Source organism: Scatophagus argus, chromosome 19 (genome assembly GCF_020382885.2).
Source record: "Scatophagus argus isolate fScaArg1 chromosome 19, fScaArg1.pri, whole genome shotgun sequence".
In the NCBI taxonomy this organism is placed as follows: domain Eukaryota; kingdom Metazoa; phylum Chordata; class Actinopteri; family Scatophagidae; genus Scatophagus; species Scatophagus argus.
Window position 1 is genome coordinate 9,519,810 of NC_058511.1, and position 26,278 is coordinate 9,546,087.

A 26,278-nucleotide genomic window follows, 5' to 3' on the forward strand; every position below is an offset into this window, starting at 1 on the left:
TGGAAAGCTTCATAGACCAGTGGAAGCGTAACATAAAGACGGACAGTCTACATTAAGAGCCATTACCATCCAGCCAAGCCGTCTCCACTCACATCGACTCTTGGCCCTTCTCGCTCTCAGAGGACCCGTCACATCAATAACCACAAGGCCTAAGTGTGTTTGTGTGTCTCACCAGTCTGGCGCATTCAAATCACTTACAGCAGGCTGAGATCTCTTTATATGTTTATGGGCATGTATGTTCTTGTGCAGGTGTAAATGCATGCCTGCAGCTGTTCATACAATGTGCTGACACAACAGACCTAATCAGACATCATAATCTATATCTTTCAGGAGGTCAACCTTACGATATTACCCTTTATCCTTTCTGTGTCTTTATTTCTGTCGCATACATGCACATATAGGTTGTAAGACAATACATGTGCGTGTGCTATAGTCAATATGCATACAAGCATGTAACCACACACACACACACACACACACACATACACGTAGGGGTGCCCGCTCACAGAGCATTATGTTTGCTGCCATGCTGCTTTCCTGACCTACATTTCAACACCAGGGCTGTCTGCTCCTCTCTCCCAAGGGCCTGTGTGTATATGTTACTTCATAGCAGTACACTATCATTAATTCAATTTTCTAATTAACTTCATGCACAAAACACCATAAATCTGACACAAATGCACAGACACGATACACTGTGAAGCGTTTGGCTTGCAGTTGTCCACTTGAAAGTGTGACATGAATAATATCCAAGCTGAGACATGGACAGCAGGTAGCAGCTGGAATATTACTTTCTTTGCTTTAACAATATGATTAATTAGCAACAATATATCACTTCACTTTTTACACCGACGGCATTTAGCTGCTTTCAAGAGAGATTTACTAAGAAAACAGCTCTATTAAATTTAATTTTCAATCACTTGTGAAACATGATGCCCGGAAACACCAGCACGGTTGGAAAAAACAGAAAGCAGAGGTGATAATTATTCCTCATTTTATACTGTTGTACATTGTAGCTCGGGTATAAAACAATCCCTCGCTTCCAGTGTTACTGTGACCTCCACGCTCAGCTCATGCTGACGATGAGAGGGTCTTGTCTGATTTAGACACAGAGGCACAGAGACAGACTGAGCTAATTTAGGTTAAGTGGCTCCAGTAGCTCAAGGGCACAAAGCAACAAGCCACCTGGGGCTAGCCTGCATCAGAGTAAGGAAGGCCCATTGTGTATGTATGTATGTATGTGTGTGTGTGTGTGTGTGTGTGTGTGTGTGTGTGTGTGTGTGTGTGTGTGTGTGTGTGCACGCGCTCCAGGCAGTCACGGGGATGCCAATGGGAAGTGGGTTAAAGCTATATCAACTACAATATGCACATGTGCATCTACAGTTCCTACACCACTGGAGCAAAACTGACAGAATGCCTTTTGACCCACTTCCCACATTGTACCTCAGTGCTCATCAGCAACAACAGTAGGTCATTTGAGGAGGGGAGGGGTGAGATACAACACCAAACCATCCAGTCAATAATCAGAAATGCAACCAAACGGTAAATATAGGAAGTGAGAAAGACAATCACCCTCGAGGCGGGAGCACAATCGAGAGGTTAGCTTTAAAGTTGGGTGAGGGTAACCGATACATTTATACTGCATGACTGGATTTGGTTTGTTAGGCCCATAACATTGATCCAACTTAGAGCTCCTCTCTGTTAATTTGTTAGAGAGTGCTCTGCAGATTTCACTTGGTTTGGAACACAAATTATTATAGCAGAAAATGTAGCCTTGTGCACGAAATTGGTGTTATCGATTATTTTTCATGAACATGCACCTGCTTATGAACCAGTAACACATAAAGCCTAATGTCTTACATCACTTTGGCCAGACAGCAGCAGTAGAATCAAACTAACCATTTCCACTGAATCATTAATTCTAGAGGCCATGGTCAGCTGCAGCAGCTGCTTGCTCAGCTTTAAGTATAGTTTTTCTACATATGGTTTTATCACTGTCATCAGAAGAACAAAACAGAAATGTTACAGTGTGGTAATGCATATCGTAATGCACATTGTATTGTATATAGTATTAGAGTTATAATCCCAGGGCAAAGACAGAGAGGGTTAAATATGTCTCAGGTCAGGCTTAGTGCTCATAGGATGACATGGATCACTATCATCTGTAAGCCACACACATATGTACATACACGCTCTGAGACACGGTGACAGGTGGATTCATTTGACTTATCAAATAGACTCTTGGATGCATTTTACACATGTGTGTGTGTGTGTGTGATAAGCCTGGCTTCCTTCAGTGATAATCCTGTGTTGAAACCTTGTCTGGGAAAAAAGCAGAACCCCAAAATTCACCCAGCCCCTCCTCTCTTCTGTCTCCTCTCCTCCTCCCTTTCCATTCTTTAATAAGCTACCCCTTTGCCTTGTCCTACCACCCCCCTATTCCTTTCTGTCCCTTCTGAGCAATAATGGAGGGAGGGTGGGAGGGAGGGAGGCATTAATAGAGAGTGCAGACCCCTTCTGGATGGGACCCGAGGGAAACATGACTAACTCCCTGATCAAATACCCCTCAAATTTAAGGCCGCCATTATTCCAAATTAAATTCCTCATGACACTTCATGTGTCTGTTTTTGGTGTGGATAAATGGCTGTGTTGGGTCTGATGGAAAATTAATCCATGGAAATAATCTGGTCATTTCAGTCTAATACAAATACATGTTTTAATGTATGCACTGTAAACTCATATCTGTATTATTTAAAACCGATGATTCACATGTGATAAACTGGAAGGACTAAAAGCACTGCAGTGGCATCCAGTAAATGAGTCCCTCTGCTTGTCTGTATTACAGCACCACATGGTGGTTAAAACGTGCAATAAGTGACACAAGAGGAACTGTCCTTTCCAACGTCACCCTGCATAGTTCTTTCTAAAGCAGCAGACTGAGAATGTAACTTCTGTTACAAACAAAATCAGAGTAAAACCGTCACCAATACGCACTCCACTGAGGTTTTACAAGCAAAGAAAATGAGAATAGCTTCCCTTTATCGATATTTTCTACAACCCTAATCTATCTACCCATGTGGAGTAGAAATCCCCCAAAAAAGAGACGTTGCCATGGAGAGGACAACTCATTAACGACACAGATTTAAAGAGGCTCTTAAAATCACTTTCTCCTGCTCTCCCTCACTACTCTCTCCTTTTACAATCAGTCTCTATGGGGGGACATGAGCTTTTCAGAGGCTTGGCTTTGCTTTCTGAGGCTTAATGAAACCTCCAGCTGATTGGGACATAAAGGGGCCTGGAGCTGAGGAGAAGGCAGGACACTGGGGCTGGGGTACATGGTGGAGCAGTGAGGAGGTCTGTAGTCAATGAGAGTTAGAGTGGCAAAAGATGAGATGAGTTGTATGGTGGAACTAAGTGTCCTGACCAGACCAATCAGGTTATTCTTTCTGTGGTTATCATTATTCTAAAATATAATCAAAAATTATGTACATCAGTATGTCATCAGTGGAATAAGTTTGACATACAAATTACAAGGCTTACTTTTGTTTTTTAGTTGATTTGTGTATTTCTTCTCTAATCAGACAGTTAAAGGAAAGAAAATAAGTTGTCAACTATTTTGATACCATTTCAGCCATTTTTCAAGTACAAAATGACACACATTCGTTCCAGCTTCTGAAATGTAAGGACCTCGCTGCTTTTCTTTGTCATGCATGATAAAAAGACAAAAATAATGACATTACAATAACATATTGTAAAACATAGAGAAGCAGCAAATGTTCACAAATATTCTGATAAATGAAAGCTTGACAAATTACTCGATTATCAAAATTATCTCTAAATCAACTAATTGTTTTAAAATGGTCCTCTGTGATCTCACTAGTTTGTTGCACATTACTGGTACACAAATAAAGGAAAACAACCTTTTCTTTAGATGTCAAATGTTACTTTCCCTGGGTTAAAGGAGATTTAACTTGTACATTTTCTGAACCATTCAGTAGAAGTCAGGAATGCAACCATGTATGCAGACAGAGAGCAGACTGGTCAGTAGGGCAAACAGGGCCACAAACCTCGGAGGGCCAGACTGGAAGCAGCATGAGGTAAAAAAAAGCTCCCTCTAATAGCGGCGCTCATTAAAGAAATGAGCTGTGACTGAGGTTGGCGCAGCCATAGAGTGCTTAAACCAGCACAATCAGATTTTTCAATTACTAACAACAAGACCACTGTTGAACTGACTGTGGCTAAAGAAGGGGCCAAAAGCTGTTGCTGGAGCAAATACAGACCAGATTAAGTCTTGAAATCGCATTTGAAAATCGAAGCTGCTCTTCGTCTGAGTGTATGAAAGCATGCAACATATGGAGCATTTAAGACAGCAGTTTATTACTAACATGCATACACACATACCATGAGGTCCTGATCTTTTTCTCATCAGGTTTCTACAACATGTGTCAATGTACAGTTAAGCTATTTGTACTCTGCCAGAAACCAGAGAGATACAGAAATCCCAAAGAGATGCATCCTAAAAATCTTGCATGTGTCATCTTGTCAAGGGCTATGTTCATTTTGTTCTTCCAGGGTTTGGGTGAAATATGATGCAGTACACTGACCTAACCTCCAGGGGGCTCCCTTTGTCAGCAGACAGCAGGGGTAGTGCCACACTGAACATACTGGACTAAATGGAAGCACCACAAGAAAACAGAAGCGCAATAAACACTTAAACCATTAAAAATCCACCTAACCTTATGCTGTTTCAAAATTCCTTGTGTTTCTTTCCCCTAACACGTCTGGTCAATGGATAGACAAATGTCTCTGTTGGTTCAAGTGATTATTTGGCTGTTATGTCCTGATGTGATTATCAACCCATTAAGTAAAACTCAATTGTACAAATGGGGCCGTGAGGGTTGCTTACACCTGATCCCTCATGAACACTGTTCTGTCTGACTCATTCCTGCCCTCTCTCCTTCTCCATGGCTTCTTTTTCTCCAAAATTAAAAGCCATCTGACTGTCAGACTTAGAAAATGAGCAACTTCACATTGGGATCTTGGAAATAATAATGAGAATTTTCCCGTTTTCTTATTTTTTAGACAAAATGATTAACGATTAAACATCCTCGTGAAAACCAAATCCACAGCAATGACTACTAAGCAGTAAAGATTAAAAAATGAAATAAGAAAACATCTAGGATCTATGGACAAATGAACACAAAGACACCAATGTGCACACTGACAGACAAAACTCAATTACCTCCCAATATTTGTCAGTGATGACTTCATTAGCCGTTGGTCACACATGATGGAAGAGTAACTGTGTAGCCAATCACCAGCCAGCCATTTCCTATTAGACCTTTAACAAGCTGAGAGGTCTCCATCTGTTGGATACACAGCCACCCATTACCCACTGATTACCCTTCACCTCCTTCATCTCCTAACTAAATGAATGTCGAAAAAGACGTGGGCCGGGAAGGCACGGATCGTACTGCTGTAGCTTTTAAATTCAGAGTGGATAAATGGGAGGAAAAAACTGAGCGGACACGCACTCTTTCACACAGACACAAACAGGGTTAAAGACTTAATCAATGAAACAGAGGAAGAGGGAGAAGCGGGAGACTGAGGCAGACGGAGTTGCTTTGAAGAGAAAAAGAGCCTTAACCCATTTTACAGTTGAACGGCCCTCAGAAACCCCTGACCCAACAATTCCCGAAAGTGTGCGAGTGTGTATGTGTGTGCGAGAAATCCCCTTCTTTTTCTCCATCTCATTAAGCTGTGTGTCCTGCTCTCTACTTCATTGTTCTGCCACGTCCAGCCTGCTACTGGGGAGGGGTCAATGGATGTACTTGTCTTTACTTATCTGTGTTTGAATGTGAACAAGTGTAGGTGCAGCAAAAAAATCTCACTGTGTTGTTTTGAATGGTGGAAAATCCCTTAGTAAGAGTAAGAAAGATGAGCTGCTTTGACTGGATGTTTTTCTTCTCAAGGTGAGAAAATTGTTTTACAAAGTTTTGTTGACAGCAAATCAGCAAGACTACTTTACTCTGGAGTTTAGGGCACTGGTTTAGAATAACTAGACAGCTTTAAGAGAGAGGAAAAATGAGATAAAGAGGAGAAACAGGCAACTTTAAGCTTGTTTCTTCTTCTGTCTCTACCTTTTGAGGAACAGGTCAGTGGAGCCCTTTTTCCTCCTCTTTTGCTACATATACATTTCATGGAAGCCTTTCATCTAACGTCCTACCTTCAGTACCGACTGCATACATTTTAAAGGTGAAGTGGCTCAAATGAAAGTTGAACCTGTAACTTTGGCAGTCGTGGATCTACGGCTCTGTGTTTCTGTGTTTGTATTTGTGTTTGCGTGAGCAAAAACACTGAAGGGGAGACAATGACAAAGAGCTGAGGCTGACACCAAAGCCCTCTTGAGTCCCATTTCTACAATTATATTACCCTAACTGATTTTCAGCAGTGCCTCCCTCCATAAATATGGCCAATCCATTTTATCTGGCCTCATCTAGTTACTCTACAAGCCTGGCCTCCCTCAGGTGGTCTTCCTTTGGGAGCTGTTGACACTGATTGGTCGATAGCTGAACCTGCCTTCCCACCAAGGGATTATGTGGGGATCCGGTGGAACACCTGCTCCACCGCTAAACTGATGGAGGAGGTTAGGTAGAGAAGCAACTGGGAAAAAAAATGTTGCCATTTAAAAATCTACTGTGAGGAAGTGAACATTTATGTAAAGATTTGGATAGTCGGGTAGAAAACTGGCAGATAAGAATGTAAAAAGACAAAGCATGCATATGGGAAATCAGACACCCACAAAGAATATACTAGTCAAACTCCAGCTTGGGTGTGTTTGTCTGTTCAGCAGAGCATGAATACTGAGAGACTGGGAGGTTGGTTCAACCTACAGAGCCCAGACAATACTGTACCCGTGGTGGCGACATCTTGAGCTGTCACGGCGTGTTAGCCAAAGCAGCCGTGCGGATGGGCTGCACTCGTCTGGCAGTATATTGTCACGCTAAATGCACAGGAATAAGTGATTTGGTTTTAGATGTTTATGCAAAAAGAAAGATTATAAAGAAGTTATTTAAGTGGACGGGCAGCCAAAAACATAATATGAGATAACAACAAAATCAGAAACCATGTTACAAAGGTTTATTGTAAAGAAAAAGTATGTCCTTTTGGCCTGTGTTTCCAGTTTACGACTTACTTTAACTTCTGTGTGTCAAGAATTTTGGTTGACAACTGGCATTATGAGCATTATTAAGTAGTGTTATATCATATTCTTAGGTGTTCTTACAACTAAATAATGATCATGGAACAGAGCATTCTCTCTCATCTGTCTGATGGCTCCTTTATGTAGTAGCAGAGGTGAAAGTGGGTCACCTCTGTAACCCAGTCAGCTCATCACCCCTATGCTGTCAGCTCTCTTACACTCCCCTGCAGGCCTGGCTCATCACCTCCAGCTGCTAGTTATTGTGTCTTATTCCCAGGGGTTCGCCACCCAAGGGAGTTATGATGTCCTACTGTCCCCAAAAAATGAGAGAAGTAATGTCTGAATGCAAGCATGCACCACGGGCACATATTCAAAAGGACATACATGCACACACTGGGGCTATGTTGACATGAAAATAAATTGTGCATGACTGAATAAATGCATGTCCCAACACATGATCAAACACAGTAATTAAATATGCATATAGTAAAGGAGAAATGTAATATCCCTATACAAACTTAAGGTAATAGCAACTAATGTGCTATATGGCAAGTCAAATATTTAGGCATTAATGGAAAGAGTTGTGAAAGCCCTTCTCTAAGGTTCATCCAGTTCTTTTTTGGAGAACCCCCCACTACCACACCAAAAGCCAAAGGTCTCCGAGGTCACAAAGCCACAATCACATTGATTCTCCACCGTATTCCCACCATAATGCACATACACAAAGGTAAGGATGCACACTTGCACACACAAAGACAGACGGCACAGGTCACTCAGTTACAAGGGGATGGAAATCGTCTAATAAGAAGAGACAAAGCTCAGCTTTGGAAAAGCTTCCACCGCATGTGTCGTGACTCTCTGGCACTGTGACATACAGTGTGTTATTAATTCCCACACACAGTTCAGGTGACCCGAGTTCACTTTGAAGCAGGAGCCTGTTTCCCAGTCAAGACAAAATACCACAATCATTACTGTAGCAAAACAACAATGTGGTGTCATGTTAAGTCTGGTAAGCCTCAATAAGAGGCTCAAAGAGACTACTACCTGGGTAGTCCAGCTCTAAAGTTGAGGAAAAGAAGCCCTGTAATCATACTGTCTTTCAGTTTAAATGAGAGGGGATGGAGCTACAGCCAAAACTTGACAACAGTCTCAAATATACAGACACAATTAGATACCACTTCAAATCTCTCACAGATGTATGTCCCAACTTCAGTTTAACAAACTCCATGACAGTGAATATGTTGTGTTCTCCAGTCTATACCTTTGCCATCCTGGAAGCATTTCCCTGGTGAGCCTTTATCAACTGGTCCAAGCAGCGGTTTAGGTGTCCAGAGAGAGTCGGGCCTCTGATGGACCTTTGACACTGAAAGCAGACGTTTGCGTAGACAGCCCTCTTGTCTGTGGCTGGGGAAGGCCTGTGGCTGGAGGCTGTTGCCCATCTTCTTGGCGGGCTGGAAGGAGCACAGAGTTCGCTTCTCACCAGAAGGGTCCTCATAGCAGGCTCTGTGCCAGCAGCTGACCACCGGCTCCGAGGTGAGGCAGTGCACGTATGTGATCATCCCCAGCTAAGACCTAAACCCCCCTGCCATACACCCACCCACCCCAGCTCTATCCAGGACCAAAGCCTCCAACTCCTCCTCTTTCCTGCACGACCCTCTCTCTCTGGACAAGCACTTGTGGTAGAGGGATTGAGGGGTGACTGTGATGGGTGTGCGTGTGTGGGAGACCTCCCCCTGGCTCCCAAACTCTCAATAGGCCTCCCCCTCTCTTTCTGGGAAGACAGAATGTAGGTTTGGAGGTTTTTTCCAACCCACAGGGGACCCAATCCCCCCGCAGTCTCCTCCTACTGTTTTTGTCCTTCCTCTCCCTCTCTCAGGGGTTCCTATTGACTTGCATTGATTTGCCTGACAAAAGAAGCCTGTGCACAGTGTTAGATTACAAGATTTAACTCCAGAACAAATATTTCACAGAACTATTGCAGCATAAGGCTATCAAAAATCCTGCATCCTGCATGATTATCAACCAGTTGTCTGGCACACACTATAGCAGCTTGCAAAAGCAGGAATTCTGACCTCTCAAAATGACCACAAGAACAAAAAATACTCCAAAGTTGCAAAAATAAAGTTCAAAAAACAAAGAGATATGGCTCACTGAAAATACCTGCGGCTAAAGTATGTTTTCCTTGGCTGTAACCTAGAAGCATCACCACAGACTGTGCAAAAGAAGACACACAAAAACTCAAGAAACCACGGCCCGAGATGGTGACTGCCTTATTTAGTAAATTAGTAATGAAGATAGAAAAAAAAAGCGTTTCCCAAAGAGTCTTCAGACAAGTCTGCAGTGTCTAAGAGCATCCTCCGTGCTCTGTGTCCACTGGCATCCAAAAGACCTCTCCTCTCCTCTCTGCTCCTCCTCCTCCTCCCTCTGCTCCGCAACGCTGCTGTGTTAATCTGTAAACCCAGATTATCCAGCCTCCAGTCCGAGCCTCCAATTGTGACAGACACATACATATAAACACAGATGGACACCAGGTTGTAGATAATTAACTACATCATCTCCAGTACTAAAATGTGTGGAAGTTCAAGAAGACACTTGCATGTTGTGTGTCAACTGGGTAACTTGGGTGACACAGAGTGAAGAAAGCTGCATGTGGGTAAATGTCAACCTACTGCCTGAAGTTAATCTTCGTTAGACTAGAATTACCAACTATAGATGAAAAAGGGCAGAATTTAATTATTTGAGGTGGACAAAACATAAAGAAGGAAACAAGTTTCAAAGCTCTGATGAATTTAATTGGGGCTGAACTGACAGGGTAGCACAGATGATGTGTTACCTGACGCCAGATAAAAAGATAAACTGCCAACAAAGAGATACACACAGATTAAAGGTGAGATTAGTCAAGAGTAGTTAAAAAAATGCCTAACATGCCAGGTGAGGGTGTGCGTATGATCCTTAACCAGCCTGGCTGTGAGGCAGGCTAAGCTTATTGAGATGTCCAGATTAATAGGATGAAGACCAGTAGAGGATAGGACAAAACTGAAGACTGGACACTACAGTGATGACCTATTAACCAATAACAGGTCACCCACCAGATGGATATGCAGACATTTAAATGAATAAAATCAAGATCAAAGAGAAAATTAAAAGTGAGACAGAACTACTTGAGAATACTGCAGCAAATGTCTCCCTCTAGTGGTGGTTAATCTGACACATACACACACACACACACACACAGTTATGTTTCCATCACTTTTGGGGACATTACATGGACTTGAGTTAACTTCCTGGAGGCTTAACAAGGCTTAAACATTACTTCCCTAATCCTAACCCTTACCTTAACCTAACCTAACCAAGTCTTCACCCTAATATTTAACGATTGCATTTTGTCCCCATAAGTCAGGTGCGTCCTCACAACGTGACTGTGTAAACAGATTTTTGTCCCCACAACTACAGGAATGTGTGTGCACACACACACAATAATCATTTCAGTCATTTTTCAAGTAAAAATTGTGAAAAAATGTAAAACTAATTCTCTGGTTCCAGTTTGAGGCCCTGTAAAGTGAATATATTTGGGTTTTGGGGCTGTTAATCAAACAAAATGATTCGTTTGAAGACATCACCTTAACTCAGAGAACTGGGATATAGACACTTTTTCAATCATTTCTGATATTTCATAGACTACAGCTTAATCAACAATTAATAATCACTAGCCACAGCCCCAGTACATTTACAAACTGATTTTGGGGGAACAGGGATATATTGTGTGCATGTGTGCGTGAGTGTGTTGCTATCGTGGCAAAGCCTCAGCAGATAGCCAGAGGCTGAAACAGCCATTACTGATGGTTATCATTTCTACAGTACAGTGAGTCAGCCAACACACAAGCTGATTACAAAACCAAAACCACTGCATACACACACCCACGGACATAATGGACTAACCACTGTCCACACACACACAGACACACATACACACATACATACATATAAAACAGTGTGTGGACACACTTATCCCACTGGCCAAGCTAAAAGATTCTGACTGTGGCCTCAATTGTACTTAACACTGTTGTTGCCCTAAATCCATAAACACATAGACACAGAGGGTCACACAGTTCACACAGAGAACAGTAACAGGGTGTGTGCAGACTTACAGGCACAGTAACATAAAAACATCATGACAAGGGTGTTGTCACTCAAGTGTTTTAGAGTGACAAACAGACAAACATACATTATAGACATTTTACAAGCAGGAGCATGTATATTTGCGATGGTGACAGTTGTGTATGAATATACACACATACACAGACCGGCTATTATGTGTGTCTTAGTTGGAAGTGAATGTTCAGGTCTTGCCCAGACCCAGCATGCGCGGTGGTCAGACTTTCACAGCCCACTGCCCATGAATGAGGATTATTACAAGTAAGGAGATGTGTGTGCATGTTTGTGTGCTCCACAATTGATAAACACCACAACATCCACGCAGATTTTAGGTTGCATGCTGTATATGTATCCACACATGTATTTAAATGCATATAAACTCTATGAATGCTCTCACATGCACACAGACTGTATGTGTGTTTTTGTGAGTGGGGGGAAGCCAAAGCGGAAGGCTTAGGGGAAGGGACAATGGTAACCATGGGTACGCATAGGTCTGAATGGAGCAAGAGGAGCACCTGCACACTGAGTTAGTCCTCTGCCTGGGGAAGTCATCCGCTCATCCACAGGGAGTCGGCCATTGTCTTTTCAAACTTTACCCACAAAAAAGTTTTCCAGCATTGTCCGTGGAAACATCACAGCTTAACAATCACCTCCTAAGAAACTTTGTCTTATACTAAAAATACAGCAAGACCCCCTCACTGTTTAGAACACCTTTCCAAACCTCTCAAGTTTCCAGAAAGCCATTGTTTTGTAAACTCTTTTCAGAAGACAAAAGGTTTCCTGGAGTCCAGTCAAGAGTCCATTCACAGGCAACTGGAGCTTCATCTGTTGTTTACCTATGAAGACAAGTCTCCTCTACTGACAGTGTTTGACTTGTTTACAGAGGTCAGCGTTTTGCTGTCAGTGTCTCTTTAAGTCTGCATAATTTACTTGTGGAAAAATGTAAAAATGTTCCAACACATGAGAACACTTCAGATAGACCTTAAAGTTAAATGAGCTATCCAACCCAGGACCAACTACTTAAACTTTGCACGGAGTTTAAGTTTGCGCCTGATCAGCTACCGCAAATTCTGTGTGCTTCTGTCAAGCCTTTTCAATATCACATGAAGTGACTGAAAACACTTTGCTGTCTACAGTTCAGCACTTGTCTCCAGTGGAGGGTAAGACAGGAGCGGGGTGGACAGGAGAGAAGCAGCCTGCCACATCGAGTGTGAGAACATCCATCAACACCGCTACCCACAAGGCCAGGGGAGAAGGTAGAGGGTCAGCCTAGGATCAAGAGTTCACAGCTTCTCCAGACTTACAGCACAGATGCACTGGTTATTGAAGGACAGTCCTGGTTAACGAGTGAGGAACTTTAACATGGAGGGTTGCTAAAAAAAGGTTGTCGACAACTTGGTTAGCTACACCTGATTCCTGAAAATCAGCAAGTAAGTATGCAAATGTATTCTACTCAAGTAAACATAAAATTTAGGGCGGCACAATTTACTTTCACAAATCATCAATGCCAACACAGATGTAGAAGCGCATATGCCAGTTTGGAAAGATTAGTTGTAACTGGTCAAGATGTTGAAATGAAGCAAAACAGGGCAACAACTGAATGTTTTTGTTTTAATAATAGGGATAAATGTTTGACATTAAAAAAGTAATCATAACCACTTGCTGCACTATGCAAAGTCCTGCCTGGACTGATAATCCTACGTGAAATGCCATGAAGGAGCTCGGGTTAAATATAGTTTTAGACATACAGCTATGTGGGTCACTGCCCTGTAGGCCAGTTCTAACGTGGCTGCCCTGGAGAAAAACCACATTGAGTTCCTGCTGTCTTCCCAAGAACGAATGTATACAGACACACATTCCTGGAATCCAACTCACACACATGCGCAGATGCATACACAGTTGCTCGCAAACATTTTTATACGATCAGTTAAATAGACACATTTCCAAAACAAGAAGCAGTGTATGACTATCCATTAGTTAGGCTGCCACTAAAAAGAACTGTGTTTTAAGGTATCAAAAAAAGAAGATCGAAATCGACTTTTTAGTTATTATATTATATATTATAACTTGAATTATTTAATGTTAAAAGCTAAGCATGATTAGATGCAAGAGATACTCCTTCAGCATTTTAACTTGCAATGGATCTGATGATTATTTCCTCAAATAAGCAATTATTCTTTTGGTTCATAAAATAATGAAAAAAAAAATTACCAACAAAAGTTTTTAAAATCTAAAGTGAAAACTTCAAATGTCTTAGTACATCTTAGTAAATATCTGGTTTGAATATCTGCTGTGTGTCATGGATATTAAATAAGCCTTAGAATTCTTCACATAATGACTTCAATACGCTAAACTTGTTCAAACTGGACGATGGTTCATGCCGTTCCACACAGTCCAAGTGCACACTTCATCAACCAAACATCTGTGTACGACTGGATCGACACATCTGCACTTTTCCCTCAACCGCTTTCAACAATGAAAACATCTGAAGCTGTTATAATGCTCACACATCCGAGTGGTTGAAAACAAACCAGGGAGCGCCGAAGCAAGTTCCACTGAGCCCAAGACATGTTCTTCCAGATTGGACATGGCCCGAGCTGCCCTTAACTGACCTCCCAGCAAGGATGCTGAATGAATTTTTTGGGATATGTTTGCTTGACAGGGCTCACACTCACTGACATGGACACAAATGTTACATTTCCACACCCCTCACACTGCAGGAAGCCTCCAATCTGACTGGGAATGAGGTTTGCAAAATCACTCCAGCTAATCCCTACTCAGCCCCATCTAATGTCTCCTCAACATACTCTACAGGAGTGGAGCTCAAGCACAGAAATAACTTATGTAACATACCAAAAGCCACACCAAGTGGTCTGGCTGGATAGCAAAGGGCTTACACTAAAATGCTTTACCGCGGGAGTGGAGGGGAGGGGGAATGAGTAATGTAGTCAAAACAGATGAGAATCCATTCTGGCCACAGCTGGATGTGGAGGAACATGGGCTGAATATGTGTCACATCTGCCCCACAGTTGGCAACTGAGGGGACTTGTTAAAATCATAGTAACATTCTGTTACTGGCAACCAATGTAGAGTAATCTACTGGTCGGATGACAGTATTTGATGTAATGCACAGTATTTAGGTCAGTTTGTCGTGTCTTTTGAAGCCGGAAACCTAAACCGGTTGTGTTGATTTTGTGTTTAACTGCACCTTAAATGGCAAAAGTATTAATTCTTCAGGGCAGCGTGAACATGCATGACGGGAAGTCTTCTCTGCTACCATACAACTGGTTGTTTTCTCACACAAAGTCAAGCATACAAAGCTAAAGCAGACAATCTTCTTTAAAACGGTGAAATTACATCATCTAACAAAACTTAATTTTTTTTCTCCATGCAACTCCCACATCTGTTTCTCTCCATATTGCAAGTTTGATCCGTCACACACTGTGGAAACAGTGTAACTGACAACATAAATCACTGAGTACAGCTGATGAACTGAGATTCTGCCACAAATAGTTGCAGTGTTCAGTTTATATTACCCCATTTCTGGAAGCCGTAAAGCTACAGGCTATAAAACAAAGAAAATTCTGTGAGCTCACAAGACAGATGATTTCCCCATTGCTGTGAAAAGACCAATTTGGATTATTTAGTAAGAAGCAGCTGAACACCACTTTGTTCCTTGTTGCATGTGTAGACCTTGAGTTCTCACATATTTTTCAACTTAGAAAGACAGGTTTTCTAAGTCTTATGGTATTCTCTGCGTTTGAAGAGTTCATATTGTAAATTACAATTTAGACTGACTGTGACTGAGTGCAAACTACGCCAAACTGAGATCCCTGATAGGTAAAGATGCATATGTGATGTTCTCACATCTGTGCATCAGCACACATTTCTCAGCAACGGAGACCAAAAGCAACGGGAGCAAAACTCCTGAACACCAGTGCTGCGTTTTCCTTTGCCTTAACAGCATCAAATCATCGACTGGACAACTTCATGCTTCCACAAATCATATACAAGACAAAAGAGTGTGAGAAGAGACAAAAATGTAAAATGAGACCGCTAATAAAAGACAACCAGTTTACACCTTATCTCACTTTAACTGGTCAGTCAACTAATAGCCAACACATGGCGCCACTCTGCAGGACAACAGTCCAGCAACTGCTGCTCTGCCAGCTGTTACTGTGGATAACACACACTCAGACACATCACTCGCCTCACAAAATACACCCTCGTTTGATGAAGCAAATGCGATCCTGTCAAAATTTGCACTGAGAGGTTTTAATACTGGAATCCTCAAAGTCAAGAATAAATCAGAGAGAAAATGGGAAGAAGAGCAACCAAAAACCACACAGAAGGGGGGGAAAGGGAGAGGTAGGGTTAAAAGCAGTGAACCTGAAAGAGTCAGAGAGAAAAAAAAGAACAGAGGAAGAAATGATTAAAGAGAGAAAGAAGCGGAGTTTCCTTCAGTAAAGCAAAACACGAGGAAATATATTGTGTGGAGGAAGCCGCTGTGATAGAGATTACTTTCCACACAGAGGAGAGAGATGGTGTTCAACTTTTCTTTGTCTCAAAAAAGTCTACAGGAAAAGTCCCACACTCACACTGGAGTGATGCAAACACATTCATGTAATGTACACACACACACCCACACACACACACGCTTACCTTTCAGACAGAACATGGCTCCTCTCTTATTTACCCATTTATCCACAAGAAACAAACAGCCGTCTCTTTCTCTGGTCCTACTCTTCACTCTTTCCTGATTTTCCTCCCTCCGTCTTTCTCTACAGCGCTCGGTCAAAGTGTTCACACGCAGACACACAGATCCCGACACACACACTCCTCTCTCCCGCTGCCTCTCTCGCCATCTCCCTCCCTCTCTTTCTCCCCTCACACACACAAGCACACGCTCTGAGTGGCAGATAGCCAACTTCTACACCACAGGAAACTGCTTTGTACACCCCCCCCCCCCCCTCCCCTCTCTCTCTCTCTCTCTCTCTCTCTCCCCCTGCATCTCTGCATGTCTCTCCACCACACTGACACCCCCCCCACTCACACACATCTCACCACCCCCATCAGTATTGAGAGGTTAACAAGCAGAAGCCCAGTCTCGATCTAAAATTCCTGACGCTGATGTACGATTTCTACTCTTATTAGGCTATGCAAATATTAAAACAAAAATGCGTGAATACCCACAGAGCATTAGGCTCGTCGAGGATTGTGATTGTAGAGAATCTGGGCAGTCAGCAGTTCGGAGTGAGGCAGGGGGCCCCGGCTTGAGGCCGATCCATTGTGTGCTGATCAAATATAATCGCTTTAATCCCCACAATTCAACTGTTTGCTATCAGAAGCAGCTACAAGCTTGGTGCATCCCCATGCTGGCCGCTTTGACTTACCAACATCACACGAATGGATGACAGAAATACTGACTCATTCGGAGTGTGGAAACACTACCATGTCAAGGAAAACGGTAATTTGCCTTTTGGCGGTTAAGCTTGTTCAGCTTCCAGGTGTACAACGGTAGTTCTTACTGTAGATTACCTAAACTGAGAAAAGAGTAGAGTGCTATTCAGTGATTTAGTGCCCTTAATCATTTATAAAAGAGGCAAAGAACCAAAATCATACAGTCAAAAATATCCATGACAAATCAATACATGATTAGCAGAATAGTATAAGTGTCCTTTTATCGGGGCTGTGGAGTGAAAAATCCGAACAAAGGGACGACAGAGACTAAATGCGTCATCTCAAAATCTGGCTTACTGCACACTAGACAAGCTGAACACTTTTGCAAAACACCACTGATTTCCAGTGAGGCTCTCTAATGGCTTTCTTTTATGCTGCAAAATGCCATTGGTTACTGTTTAGAGTGTTGGTAAAGCTTGGAGGTAAGAACCACCTCCTCCTTCAACAAGCTGCAGTGTAGGACCAACAAACTGAGCTTCGAAGTAGTTCGCATGTAGGTTTCATTCAACCATCAAACACAGCTTTCACTGATTAACACTGATTAGCACCTCTTTTAAACAATAATCGGAGGAGACACACACACTTGACCTGCCAGAGCACCTGGTGACACCGCCAACTGAATTCACTTCCATTCTGGAGCCAATAATTATCATGAGTTACAAACTGCAATAAATATAATATACAGAATATAGTGTGCATTATTTTACTTGAAGCGGACAGTGAGTGGTCTTATAGCTATAGTTTAGCACCTTGACGTTGACCACACTAACCTCTCATACTAAATGGGTCGAATAATTATTAGTATTAGTAGTAATTAGTAATTATGATCAGGGAATTACTGTCATAATAAAGTATTATAAACACTTACAGTGACATTTTATCTTCTCTCATCGGTTTATGATCCTTATATAGGTATTTACAATAACTGATAGTCATGATATTAACAGAAAGTCCTCTGACCTTCATCAGGCCTCAGACACTGAAGCTAGTATGTTTCAGTGTCTGCTTCAGTGAGTGTCTTTGTGTGTTATGAACATGTTAATCCCACCCCAATACAACACATCTGCCCCAACCAGATGTCACCAATTACGGGCTGATTGGTGTATGTGTGTGTGTGTGTGTGTGTGTGTGTGTGTGTGTGTGTGTGTGTGTGTGTGTGTGTCTGTGAGTGACCCTCTGCAAGCGTGCAAAAAATAAAAATGCCAGTGAAACACAACCCTGGAAATAATAAACAGTTAAAATGCATACAAATCCCTGAAAACATCCACCTAACCAGACAATAAAACTTGACTTCATCAAACTTCCACCTTAATTGGATGCTGCATTGCCCAAAATGGCTTTAACATTAACCTTCACCATAAAACCCTCAACTCTGAAGAAACACTTGAGGTCTGCCTAACCACAGCTCTCACAAAGCTGAAGCTGTAAAAGCAGAGAGGTGGAATTTTTTCTCTATTTTATGCTATGGAATACTTGCTTGCCTGAGATGGAAAATGTTTATCAATAAAAAAATGAAAAAAATGTGATTAGACTAACTAATCGCATTAATCATGATAATGGATGTGACTTAATGAACTCATTTTTAGACCCTTCAGTAAAGCTCACTCTACAATGAAGAGAAGAAAAACTGTGGCGGATGAAAACATTAGCTCATTTGTTTGCGTTTTCTTTTGCTGATTTTCTGAATATCTGCGCTAAACTTTGGCGGAAACTTGGCTAGGCTTAAGACACTTTTGCTTACTTTGACTGTCAGCACATTTCAAAAAATAGGATTAATTTGATCATATTGTTAGAAACGTTTCAAAACTTTCAAACGCTCTCCCAAATTTCAGAACTTGTTTTCTGTTACAAGCATTCTTTCATAAGCAGTAAACAAAAGCGTTTCTAAAACACGTAGTGCTGTCAAACATTGTGTCTCTGTAGCATTTCATGTTATTATTTTTTGCATCAGTTACACAACTTCCTTTTCTTTTGCTCACACTGTAAAGATTTCAGCACTGGACTGCGTGGCAACACAGGTCTTCTCGTTAAATGGCAGTTGCACTGTGACTACAGGATATAAAGACTGTATTCAGAGGCATTCCAACTGACCGCCGTTGTCCTTCTCCAAAATATAGTCTTTGTCTACAAACACTATCATAAAAAATGAATCACATCCAAGGCCCCATTTTTGAGAATATCTTATCTTAAACGCCAGCCACTAACTCAGTGTGCTGCACATCTTCTGTTGTGTCCACTGCAGAACAAGCACAACATGTTGTTACTGTTAGCTGCGAGCTCTGCGTCACTGCAGAGATAAAACTTAACACACTCTAGTGACACAAACAGTTAGACACGCGACGAAAAGAAACCTGGAATTGGAAAAATCTGACCCTACCAGCTCTTTCAGATGAAATAGATTGATCAGTAATCAGTAGAAATAATCAGAAAATCTCAGACACGCCATGTGAGGATAAAACATAATTGCACTGGTGCTAAAGGTGACTGACAAAGATCCTCCCGATTCAGATGACATCCTCACAGCTCCTGTTTATGTGGATTATAATCTCTCACCTCTGGATTGTGTTGGGATCTACTATATATACTGATATGCATCCTATCAACATAAGCCCTCTAGATTTCTATCCCCTTACAAACTAAAATCATCCTATACCTCAGAGTCTTTTCATCGTTGAGGCAGGGCATTCATGGATTAGATCCCGTAATACAAAGGTAATAGGATACATACAACATGATACAAAAAAGGTTGGCGGTACAAGTCAGAGATCTGGTTTTTAGCGGGAAATACAAGTTAATGCGATTTAATACAGGCTAAAATTTGACTGCAATGTGTGACAGGCTTTTCAGGGTTTTCAGCACACAGTAGGTCTGATCTGGGATCAACTAACAGAGACAAAAAAAGCAGGTTATGTGGATCAAAGAGGAGAAAGATGTGACTTACCTGAAAATCACCGGATCAATGTCGGCACATAGAAGAGAAAGACAGAAGAAAAAGATGATTAGAAACAGTTTAGTTTATCTTTTAAGATTAACTGGCAATGAAAGTTATATATAACCATATATTTGTGTGTACAGCAGGAGTGTGTGTACGCCCTGGGCTGTGGGCCACATCACCAGATTTTCATGTCTGTCTTTTAATGAGGCCTTGCTGATTTATACATCACATCTCCCCCCTACAGCGAATTATCATCTGCTAATCTGGATTTACACATGGACTACATAATGATTAGTGTGTATCGCTGTGTGTGCATGTGGAAATGTGTCCATGTGTCCTTAGCTGGTTCGAACTCAATTTAAAAAACAAAACAAAACAAAAAAAAAACTCTGGTACAGTTACAACTCTGTTAGAGTTTGGTCTGTTCCGAATCCTCTCAAATTTCACTACACAGGTAAATCCATCCTGAAAGGCATTTTCATATGTACAAAATTCATAAACAGTTCATTAATGGAATTTTATGATACAAGAACCCTTTCTGGTCCTGGTCACCACAACACTGTTGTAATAAGGTATGGTAAATACTTAGGTCAATACGTTATTACCCTAAATTTGTAAATGAATGAACAGAAACCACGCTGACAAACTGCAGAAAAAAAATACATCAGAAAATTCTACTAAATCTCTCAATCTTCCTGATGTTGACATGGTGAGCTTCTTGCCAACATCGGAAATCTCAATGAGTCATTGAGTTCATTTCATGTTGTGACTTGCTGTACGCAACGCATAAACAGCATATACTGTAAGGAGTAATGACGTAAAGCCCACATCTTCAGCCAGACAAGAATGCAGGCTGCCCCAGGGGCCAAACTGTCCAATCCTTTTCTTGACATGGCCTTGCACAGCAGCCATCACGCCTACACATTGACTGATTCAGACACACAGGAGAGATCAATAGGTTTGATTGAGGAGATCGATCAGGCCATTGAAAGTCTGCATGTATGTGTGGAAGACAGTGATGAGAGGAAACAGTGAGAAGAAGAGTCGGTTCAAACTAATGGACGAGCGTGAAAGGAAACATCAGTGACAAGACAATCACATCTTTTTTCATCACTGTTGCCATCTACATGCCATCTGGCCCTATGATCAGAGGTTTGTCTCTGCTGGGCATTGGAGGAGAAATGTGTCCCACTTCTACAATACAAACTGAATCGAAGCAGGTTTTGAGTTATGTGGTGACTATGTGAAAACTATGCATACTAAATACAGTACTTGCAATGTATTACTGAACTGGGAGACTGAACAATGTTCATCAAGCTCAGTAATGTTGATCCATCTCAAGTCAAGCAAAGTCTGTCACCCAAGACAGCCAATAGCATCTTGTAAAGCAGACCACTCTCCTACACGTGACTGGTTCCGAGTTGACCCAATGGGAAGGTCGAGCTGAACCACACCAGGAAGCGCTCGCTCGCACACCCGTTGCCTCGGCAACCGAGGCAAACACCCAGCCAGTCAGGCTGGAGGCTGCGTCAAAATTGCAGGTTTTGGCGCCACAGGCACTCATTTCAGGGCTATATTTACACACAGGCACAGTGCGCGGCTAGCCATGTGTCTTGTAATGGGTCCTGGCAGGCGTGTGGAAGCAAGATCCAGATGTTATAAATACTTCAGGTTCAAACTACAGAGGTATTCTTATGAGACATTTCCTCTGTGCTGTGTGCAGTATGCATATGTACAGTATGAGAGTATGCCTGTGTGTGTGTGCTATGGATGGAATAATTTTTCTATTGACCTGTCTGTGACACTGTCTCTGGCCTAGAATTAGCTATAAAGAGAAACTGTGTATGACAGAGGGAGAAAATGAAAAAAACAAAAAAAAAGGGTGGGTGGAGTAGGAAAAAGCACAGCAGGACACAGCACCAGTATCAGAAAATCAAAAGTCTCGTAGTCAAATACCGTAATGCGTTAACTGGCTGATTAACACAGACGTGCACATTTTGCTGTTAATTTCTTCATCCTCTAGAGTATTCTCTCCAAGCCATGCTGTTTCCTAATAACAAAATCAATACACACTCTCCCTTCCTTCCTTGAAGACCCAACAAGCAAATGCTTAACTTGCTGAATGTCTTAGAATAATAGATGTGTCAAACAGTAAAGTTAGGGAGAAGAGCTTTCCAAAGAACAACATGGACAAGACTGACAGACTTGAAATAAGGTAGGATTATCAGATCAAACCGAGGAATAATAGAATGTTCAGGTAGACATGTGGCTCAGCTCCAAAAAGGATTTGAAGAACATCGGGAACATGAAGATAAATTTAATACTCAAAATTAAAGATTTGGTTAACACCGTAACTGTAACAATGGACTCAATTGGCAAATTCTGATTCATTTCATGAAGCAAATGTCGAAAGACTAACGTAAAGAAATGCATACAATATGTATTCAACCTTCTATTTTATAAGTTGTGTGGGCCTGTATCATCTGTATTTGTCGATCTTCATGATAGTTTTTAAAGCTCGTTTGAAAATATCTAAACCAATCTGTAAGTTTGAGATAAAGAAACACTTGTAACAAACTGAAGAATATCTGAAGAATAAGAACACCAATTTTTGACCAACTGACACGATGTAGTGAACATCTACAGCTTTGGTTTTAATGATCTCATTCCAAAATTGGACGAGCTTCTACCCTTTGACTTGGAGAAAAATGTGAGGATCTCAAACCATGCCAGCCATGTGCAGCCCTGAGCTGTTTTAGGAAGGGGCAGGTTCAGAGGTGATAGAGTGACTAGGATGGATTGAGACATGTAATAAATGACAAAAACAAGCTCCACATTCTTGTGAAGTAATAAAATGGCAACTTGTGCTTGGGTATCCACGTGTCTTTAAGAACCACTTCAGCGTTGCTAAAAGTAACAATAAGTGCATTGGAACATATTTATTCATTGATTAAATGTGTTTTAAATATAAACACCCGCAACAGGCTGAGACTGTAAATATTTCATTTGCTGAGACTAAACCGCTTCATGTCTAAGTCTGAAACTGAAAATAAAATGGCAACTTATGCCCAAACTTAAATGGGTCCTATATTACACCTGGCACAAAGTGGTTCACAGCGCAACACAAACATCAGTGTTAGCGCTCACAGTATTCAAAATTCCAAAACTTATCTTAAAAAAATAAAAGCAGCGAGTGTCATTGGTTAAACGTGTCTGGAAGGTGAGCCAGAAAGTAAACCCTTCCAGAGTTCTTGCCCAAGTATCAAGAAGGCTACATAGATCTTTACAAGTCCAGCTCAGCCCTCAGTTCATTTTCCGTCTGGATGCTTGCTTCCTCTGCATCCCAACATGCAAAGTGCACCTATCTGCGGGAGCTGTTTAGCTCCAACTTGCGGACTACGCCTTGTGATTGGGTCGGATCGAGGTTGGACCACATTCCCACCACAAACAAACCACTTCAGAATTTGTCTGTAACCGCACCAGGATCACTTCCTCTGAAGGATCCCATTGTGGTTGTTTTGGTCACCATACATAAGTACAATTAATATGTCCAGTTCTACTCAAAACGAATCATACAAAGGGGAAAACAAAACAAGTGTGATTCTGTTGGACTGAAAAAAAAAACAGTGCTTTAATGCTCTCAAATGTCTGCCTAGTTTTCTGCAAGACAAGTACAACAACCGAGAAGGTAACCGGTATAAGTACAATTCCCAAACAACAGCATGTTTAAATAGTCACATGCAGTCCACATTACTAAAGAACTGTGCATATAAACATGTACCACAAGCAAAGCAAACAGCTAATGTACAGTGCACTGTTCTGCCATACTGTCTTCAATATCAGATTTTTACTTTGGTCCAAAGCTGAAATCTCCCCGAATATATCTCAATATATAAAAATGTGTAAAGCATATGATGAGAGCGAGCGATGGTTAAGGATGTCCAGTTAGCCCAGCTGAAAGGGACCTGTCACTGCAACTAGAGATGACAGCATGGGTCAGAGTTAATGAAGACAGTTGTGAGACTCAAGTGCAGCATCAGTGTCTTTTTCCATTTTCAGGTTAGGGTTAGGTTACAGTTACAACCATTGTCCCCAAAGACTTACTGACACCACCAACCAAATACATACACATGCATGTACACACACGTAGCTAATGAACTGATCAATAAATAATGAGTCCAATCAGGAAACACAATACCCCAGAGGTACTGAGAGAAGTATAAATGGTTTTCTTACCTCAGTTAAGATGATGTCCACATATAAATTAAAAATGCAATTAAAGAAAATGTAGTATTTTTCAGTATTATTACTTACTGTCGTTATGGTCTGTGCGATGGGCTATGTAAGCCTTCTCACACACACAAACAAACACACAACACACTCTCCGGCACCAGACCCTGCACTCACATCGCCACCAGCCTGTGACATCACCATGGCTGTGACATCACCTGTCCCCGGCCTGACACATCATTGTTTACCTATCGCACACACAAAGTGCCCTTTGACCCCCTAACAGCTCGACTGATCACAGACACCTCCCGCTCGCTCCCTACAGCAACCAGGAAGTGCCAGGGAGGTGGAGACGGAGAACAAGGGGCCATAAAAAGACAGTGACCCACTTCTTGCTTTGCTTGCGTATGTAAACAAGTCATTCACTGGCTTCCTGGCTGAGAGTGAGAACAAAAATCCATTCAAATAAGGTCCGAGCATTGTGACAAGCTGTGATTCAGCCAAGACAAACACACCAAATGGTTTAGTCGGTACGCATCCACAGGAAGAAATACAGCAGAACTGAATCAATAATCAGTGACATGGATCATCCCTTGGTTGATGTCTTTCCTTCCTCTCCCACCCTCCCCCTCACCTATTTTGTGTTGAGGCTGGTACACCCAGTTGTCATCATCATCGAGCTCCTCGTCTCTGTCTGCTGCATGAAGATGAGTGTGTGAGTACGAGTGTGTTTGACGGGTGTGGACTGAGTGGAGCTCATTCTGGCTGTGGAAGATTCGCCTGCTCTGGCGGGAGAGGGTGGACACGCTGAGCCAGCTGAGAGCCCGGGATAGGCCTGCAGGTTTCTCCTTGCGAAAGGAAGAGCACCTCCTGTCCCCTCTCATCTTGATTCAGGGAAATGACAGTCCGGAAAATGTTAGACGAAATTGTCTTCAAAACCAAGTTTTAATCTGGAAAAATAATCCTCAGATGAAGATCCTTTGGTTTGGTTGGTAGATTTTCACTTTAATCTCTCATCAGATCTTTCCAAGCAATTCTGAAATACAGCATGCATGTCTGCACACATGCTAAAATGCTTCAAACTATTCAGATTCTATGTTAAGAAATAAATTAGATCCATCTGGAAGTGCAGCCGTAACCCAATTTCGCTTCACTTTCTTTGCACAGTTCCGCACCATGACTCTGACCTGGACAGTCTCAACTTCCAACCTCTTTCTCCTTCAATTAATCTCTGTGTCACGAGCCAAAAGTCAAACTTAAATCATCTTTTTTTTCTCCCTTTCTTCTCTTTCTTTGTGTTTAAAAATTCCGGGCGTCATTCCCAAAACCCAAAGGGGTAATTAGGCAATCCAGCAATCTGGAAAATCACCACCCCTCTGCGGCACACACTCCGATACGCACACATGTATGCGCGTGCTCACTGTTGGCTGTATTATTCCTCGGTGGTGCATGACAGGGAGGAGAGAGATTTCCAAATTACATCAGGATACTTTTCAATTCAGCAAGTGAGCGGTTGTTGTTTACAACCATGTGGGCCCTTGAGAGCTGTTATCTCCAGTTGTGAGCACACACACACGCCAACTGACACGCACTGTCTTAGCATTGGGCCAGACCAGGAGGTTAAGAGGTTTCAGCGTCCCTGGGTCTATTCCCAGCCTGATGAAGTTACATGCATACTCACACACTGGCACAAACACACGCACATGAAATCCTTCCGGCACAAGTTCCAATAGGGATCCTCTGTTATGTGACTGTTGTAGATGCCCGGCAGCAGAGATGATGCCGTTTCTCAGGGTTTCCGAAGAATTTTGTCCTACTTTTTGTCAAGACCTTCTTCTTCTTCCTCTTTGAGCTGTTTTGACCACATTACTCCTTGGTGTGCCGCCGTCACTGGTGGATGAGAAGAAGGCATGCCAAGTATGTCGATGTTGTGAAAGAAGTCCCGGTGTTGACAGCTGTCTCGCTCTCCAATCAGCTGATCAGCACAAGTGTGAATCAGGAAGGGAAGAACACACCTGCTGAACTCACACCCAGCATGACGCACAGAAAGGCTGATAAGAAGTGTGCACTGGTGAGGATTCCCTGAACTGCGGTCTTAGTCAGTCTACAACAGCATAAGTGTGGGACTGACTATGAGAGTTGACTATGCGTGTTGTGAGTATAAGGTTAAGATTACACCCAACCCTTGTAGCCACGGTGCTGAAATACGAGTCAGCCCTTCCCTTCTTCCTTCACTCCCTCCCTTTTTCTGTGATCCCTGATCTCTGCCCCTCCCCTTCATCTGTTTGCCGGCATGG

General features: G+C 42.1%; 1 protein-coding gene across 6 annotated transcripts in view; it reads right to left on the minus strand.

Moving 5' to 3' along the window:
• The window catches only part of nhsl1b (NHS-like 1b), a 98,069-nt gene that overhangs the window by 32,513 nt on the left and 39,278 nt on the right, over positions 1-26,278 (minus strand). The window contains exon 1 of one of the 6 annotated variants that reach the window (XM_046372517.1): positions 24,616-26,183. The exons of 3 other annotated variants lie outside the window; for them this stretch is intronic. In XM_046372517.1, coding sequence (XP_046228473.1) covers positions 24,616-24,865 — 250 coding nt within the window. In that variant the 5' untranslated portion in view covers positions 24,866-26,183. Of the gene's footprint in view, positions 1-16,018; positions 16,127-24,615; positions 26,184-26,278 lie in introns of those variants that run through there. 2 more of the 6 variants (XM_046372523.1, XM_046372521.1) reach the window with 2 other exon arrangements.